Source organism: Enhydra lutris, unplaced genomic scaffold, assembly GCF_002288905.1.
Source record: "Enhydra lutris kenyoni isolate GAN:26980312 unplaced genomic scaffold, ASM228890v2 scaffoldscaffold6, whole genome shotgun sequence".
Taxonomy (NCBI): domain Eukaryota; kingdom Metazoa; phylum Chordata; class Mammalia; order Carnivora; family Mustelidae; genus Enhydra; species Enhydra lutris.
This window is the reverse complement of record NW_019154090.1, coordinates 14,681,623-14,687,787: the sequence shown is the minus strand read 5'-3', so window position 1 is coordinate 14,687,787 and position 6,165 is coordinate 14,681,623. Positions and strand designations below refer to the sequence as shown.

The 6,165-nt window shown below is 41.6% G+C and overlaps 1 protein-coding gene across 1 annotated transcript; it reads right to left on the bottom strand.

Moving 5' to 3' along the window:
* Positions 1-1,383: 1,383 nt before the first annotated feature.
* On the bottom strand, positions 1,384-4,653 carry LOC111141527 (WAP four-disulfide core domain 9). The gene is given in 4 exon segments (XM_022494138.1): positions 1,384-1,414; positions 1,930-2,077; positions 3,447-3,625; positions 4,643-4,653. Coding segments are annotated over 4 exon segments (369 nt in total).
* Positions 4,654-6,165: the final 1,512 nt, after the last annotated feature.

Here is a 6,165-nt window from a genome sequence, read left to right as displayed (position 1 = left end):
ATACAGATGTAGTGAAAAGAAGGGCAATCTGTACCCCAATGTTCATAGCAGCAATGGTCACAGTCACCAAAATGTGGAAATAACCAAGATGCCCTTCAACAGATGAATGGATAAAGAAGATATGGTCCATATATACAATGGAATATTACGTCTCCATCAGAAAGAATGAATTCCCAACTTTTGTATCAACATGGACGGGACTGGAAGAGATTATGCTGAGTGAAATAAGTCAAGCAGAGAGGGGCAACTATCATATGGTTTCACTTACTTGTGGAGCATAAGAAATAACATGGAGGGCATTAGGAGAAGGAAAGAAAAGGTGAATTGGGGAAAATCAGATGGGGAGATGAACCATGAGAGCCTGTGGACTCTGAGAAATAAATTGAGAGTTTGGAGGGGAAGGTTTTGGGGGGTTGGGGGAGCCTGGTGGTGGGTATTAAGGAGAGCACGTATTGCATGGAGCCCTAGGTGTGGTGCATAAACAATGAATCTTGGAACACTGAAAAAATTAAATTAAATTAAAAAAAAAACCAGATGAATCATTCTGGGAACTCAGAGTGCCCACCCTGAGGGCAGGAATGCCTTGTTTAATGCTGGAGGTGGGGGTGCTTGTTCCATTGGAGAGTGGTATGAAGGCCAGGGTCTTGGGTCTTGTTGAGGAGTTTGGCTTTGCATAAACACACAGTTCAGAGACTGCCATGAGTTCACCATATCCTGCTTTCTGTTGACCTTGGGCATACAGCTAGACTGTATTTCCCAGTTTCCTTTGTAAATAAGAGGACCCTGTGACTACATTAGGGCAAATAGAATGTGGATGGAAAGAGAGCTCCACCTCTAGGCCTGGATATTAAAACCCTTCTGTAGGAGCCTTCACGCTGCCCATTCATTCTCCCATCTGCTGGCTGGATGCAGTCGAGTACCTGAGAGATGATAGAGTTATAGATAGAAGGATTTAGGGTCCTTGAATCATGCATGGTATGGGGGTTGTTCACCAGCCACTTGCAATGTAGTGTATTTGAGTGAGAATAAACTTTTGCTCTGTTTGCTGAGATTTTTATAAATCTCTGCATTTTTGCTACAGGTATGAGTCTATTGACTAATATATAAGTCTAACAGGGAAGGAAGAGTTGGATAGGAACAACTGTTGGTGATCATAAAGACAGAAGGAAACCACAGGAGTGAAGTAAAAAACAGTGCAGAGCCCTCAGGTTGGTTATCAGTTTATTTGGCAGAGACTTGAGTCTTCTCAGGATAGAGGAATCAAGGGGAGAATGGAAGTGTCTTCAGCCAGGCAAGTGAATAATCCAACAGGGATCCAGGGAGCACTCTTCTTAGAATGCACAGTCATCCTCTAACCCACACCAGTGTTGTGCTAGCTAGAACCTAGGAGTTTAACATGGATTTAAAGGGTTCTCTGGAAGAGACAAGTCAAGGGGTTAAAATCATGGATCTCTGAGGACATCCATTCCCAAACTTAATAGCATCCCAACCCCTGTCAATGGGAAGAGAAATTCTTGTAAGATCAGGTGTTACCCATTTTAAGCAAGTTTTCCCAAGAGATTTGCCAATTGGGCAGATAGGTAGAGGTGGGGTCTCTTTGGGCCTGCTTGGGATAAGGGGCCAAAGGAGATACCAGACCAAGGAGGCAACAGTCAGGGCCTTGGACAAAGGAGGGATGAACAAACTGATGGGTGACCCTTTGGGGGAACTGAGTGAAAAATGAAGAAAAGTGGAGCCCCACACATTGGTGTCTTGGGTTTTTTGCCTTGAATGGCAGCTAGGTATGGAGATAAGAGGACATTGCCTTATGCTGCCTGTTTCTTTGACCAGGATTTGGGTATATCTATTCCATGTCACAGCTTCGGAATGAGGGTGGCCAGCAGTAAGGAAGTATGTTCGTGTGCAACCTTCCCAATCTAGCCAACTCACCTATTGTCCAAGCAAATGTTTCCACAGAAGGTCCAACAGCATGTATGATTGAGAGATAAACACTCCAGTAATTTAGTGCACCTCTTCGCACAATACTTTAATGGAGGCTGTACCCAGCACTGCTCAGTGACTGTTCTTCCAACTGGAACTGAGATGGTAGATGGTAGACGATGGTAGGTGGTAGATCCATCCACCCATGACTTAGAGAAGAAACCCATCTCAAACTTAACAATCCCTGAGCTCTGAAACCTGAGCTCAAAGTCACAAACAAAACATTTGTCTGCATTTTAAGGAAATCCTTTCCTTGAATTCTAGCTGTCTTTTCACAGGAAACTGTTCTTGCAACACATGTCTTCCCTCTTTCCACATGTCCCCACAGAATTGCAGGCCTTTGGGCCCTCCCAACCTCCCTAAAGATAGGGCCCAGGGACAACCTCGCCATCTATGACACCATCCCATATCTATTCTCACTGGACTTGGGATTTCAGGGATGGCAATATTGTCTAGCTCCACTTTCTATAACCAATTTACAGAATGGAAAACTCAGCGGGGGGAGAATGGGTACCTATGTTTCCTCTTGTCTGCTTGCTTCCATGCTCATACCACTAAGCACTCAGCCTCTCCCCAAATTCCATCTTTTTTTACTGGCCCACAATGCTCTCTTCATTATCTCAGTTTTATCATCTGACCCCAAACTTTGACTCCTAAGGATTCCTTTTATTATTATTATTGTGTTATGTTAGTCACCATACAGTACATCATTAGTTTTTGATGTAGTGTTCTATGATTCATAGTTTGCATATAAAACCCAGTTCTCCATGCAATCTGTGCCCCCCTTAATACCCACCACCAGGCTCATCCATCCCCCCACCTACTCCCTTCTAAAACTCTCTGTTTGTTTCCTGGAGACCACATTCTCTCATGGTTCATCTCCCACTCCAATTTCTCCCCCTTCATTTTTCCCTTCTCCTAAGGTTCTCCATGTTTTCTTAATGTTCCACAAATAAGTGAAACCATATGATAATTTACTTTTTCTGTTTGACTTGTTTCACTTAGCATAATCTCCTCCAGTCCCATCCAAGTTGATGCCCTTTTTTGTCTTTTCCATTTTTTCATATTTTAAAAGAGACTTCCCTTCCAAGTAAATAATATTTCTCTTTTGGTATTCATCAAAGGCACAGAATGAAAATGGCACAAATGAAAATATGGGCTCAGAGGAAAGCTCTGTGTTGGTGTTTCCCCTGCCTAAGGTAGTCTAACATTAGAAAATATCACTTCTTGCTAGCTTATGGGATGGACTTATAGACTAAACTATGTTCCCTTTCCATATACCCATTATCACTTTCAGCTCAGACTGGGAGCTGGAAAGGCACCACATAGGGAACATCCAACCTAAATCTTTTTTGGATGTCTCTGTTTTAAGGAGGGTTCGGATCCAGGAAAGGTGGTCCCACTATCACTTACACCAGAAATCCCAGGCCTTGGTGGACCCCCTCCTCCTGTGTCATACCACCTACAAAAAGCCTTGTTCTTGAGGCCTCCCAGCACAGGCAGAAGCATCACAACCCTATAGATGAGCATGATAAGTAGGAGAACCCAGGGCTTCACAGTCATCTCTCTGTGTGTTTGGGTTAAACTTTGTCAGAAGATAGGTCTTCTCCAAATGCCACTAGAGGTAGAACAGAAATTAAGGAGGCTAGCATCAGAAAGAGAGAGAAAGTGCTTGTGAATATTGGATTATTCTTTCTCCTACTTCTTTTCACTCCCTGGCACCTAACAACATATCAAGTTAGCCATTGTCTTCCCCAAGCTATTTCCCCATCTCAAATTATATGCCACTTCCTTTGCAAAATTATATCTTTTGAAAATGCATTGCTTTTTTCTTTTTTTTTTTTAATTTCTTTTCAGTGTGTCCAGAATTCATTGTTTATGCACCACATCCAAAAAAAGCAATAAATTTTTAGCTTTTATAATTTGTCAAAAACAACAACAAAAAAAAAGCTAAAAGGAAATAGATAAGCGTTAGGAATTCCACCACCACCACCCCCCTCCCCGGGATAACCAATGTATGTATGTCCCTTTTTGTTGTACTCATATTTAAGAACTTGGAAAAATAGAATACATCAAGTGTCCTGATTTGTTTACTTAAGAATGTATGTAATAGGATAATATAATGGAAGTGTTAGTCCAGACCCTAGGTCTGAGTACCAAAATGATTCCAGAGTGAGTTATGTGAGATAGGTTACTCCATAGGACTTGAGAAAGTTGATGGTCAAGAACTGGTCAGGTGACTCTTAAACCTTTCATCTAAATAGATGATCCAAAGTTGAAGGAGTGGTAGACAGGGTTTTGAAGATTTTATAGGTAAAAAGATGTTCTCAGGGAAGTGGGGAAGTTGTCTTTTCTTTCCAAGTTGACAGAAAAGACTTTGTAGATTCTACTCATAGAGCTTACTGTGTGTGTGTCTCCAGGAATTTGTAGGGATCCCATAGACCTGAGTCATAGTTGAAGATTCTAAAGGGTAATAAATCTGGCTAAAGTGGCCTTTAATACCAAAAAAGTGAGCTGCAGTTGGGGTACATCCGAATTGTAAATGGCCAGATGCCATTTTATGTCTGCAGTGAACTCTTGGTCTCCCATAAAGGAGTGCAAGATGCATAAAGCCAGCTTATGATAGCATGTACTATGTGAGAACTGTCTCACTCCCACTTACTGGTTCTTCATGCCTCTGCTACCTAGGAGACAGAAACTTTTTATAGCAGATGGGGGTGAAGGAACAGAATCATGAAGAGCCCAAGTTGGAGATACTGACCACCTCAACTACAACTAGAGCTTCTAAGAGAAGGGAGAGTCCACAGTTCTGAACAATGTGTGAAGTTATGGCTAATCACATGGACCTACACATTTAATTATTATTTATTTTTTTATTATATTATGCCAGTCACCATACAGTACATCATTAGGGTTTTTTTTTATTAATTTCTTTTCAGTGTAACAGAATTCATTGTTTATGCACGACACCCAGTGCTCCATGCCATATGTGCCCTCCATAATACCCACCACCTTGCTCCCCCAACCTCCCACCCTCCACCCCTTCAAAACCCTCACATTGTTTTTCAGAGTCCATAGTCTCTCATGATTCATCTCCCCTTCCAATTTCCCTCATCTCCCTTCTCCTCTCCATCTCCCTATGTCCTCATTATTTATGATGCTCCACAAGTAAGTGAAACCATATGATAATTGACTCTCTCTGCTTAATTTATTTCACTCAGCATAATCTCTTCTAGTCCCGTCCATGTTGATACAAAAGTTGGGTATTCATCCTTTCTGATGGATGCATAATACTCCATATACATCATTAGTTTTTGATGTAGTGTTCAATGATTCATTGTTTGTGTATAACACCGAGTGCTCCATGCAATATGTGCCCTCCTTAATACCCATCACCGGGCTGACCCATCCCTACCCCCCTCCCCCCTAAAACCCTCAGTTTGTTTCCTGAAGTCCATAGTCTCTCATGGTTCATCTCCCCCTCCGATTTCCCCTCCTTCATTTTTCCCTTCCTTCTCCTAATTTCCTCCATGCACATTTAATTATTAAATTGAGATGTTTTGTGACTGGAATCACACAAAATTTGGGGACTTACCTAAGTTTTCCTGACGAGGCAAGGAAACAACTAGCCCATCTAAATAAAGTATACAGGTAGGAGAGACAAAGTAATAGGATCACATCATACAAATCATGCCAACAATTCAACTACCAACATCACAATCATTCCCCCCCATATCATGAAGACTCAAATATTTCCAATTTCTTTTTGTTATAAAAATGTCCTGATGAACCTCTTTATAACTATATCTTTGGCATATGCCTTATTATTTGTATGTATGAGTTAATAGAGAAAGATTGCTGAGCAAAAGATGTTGTCTATTTTAGACTTTGGAAAACATCTGCCACATTTTCTGACTAAGGGTTGAGTTATACTTCCACCAACAGGATATCAGATGTGTGTTACCACACATCCTGTTCTACTCAAGGTGATAAAAGGAAAATCTGCTACCACTCTGTTTGCTCTCCAGTATTTCAATGAGGAATGACCATATGCATCAGGGTCAAATCGGCTTGAACTAGAACCCCAACACCCACTCCCCCCAACTTTTAGCTGTGGAAACTGGGCTGATCACCTAATTCCTGGAGCCTCAGCTTCCTCATCTCTATTTCTGTATCATAGAAATA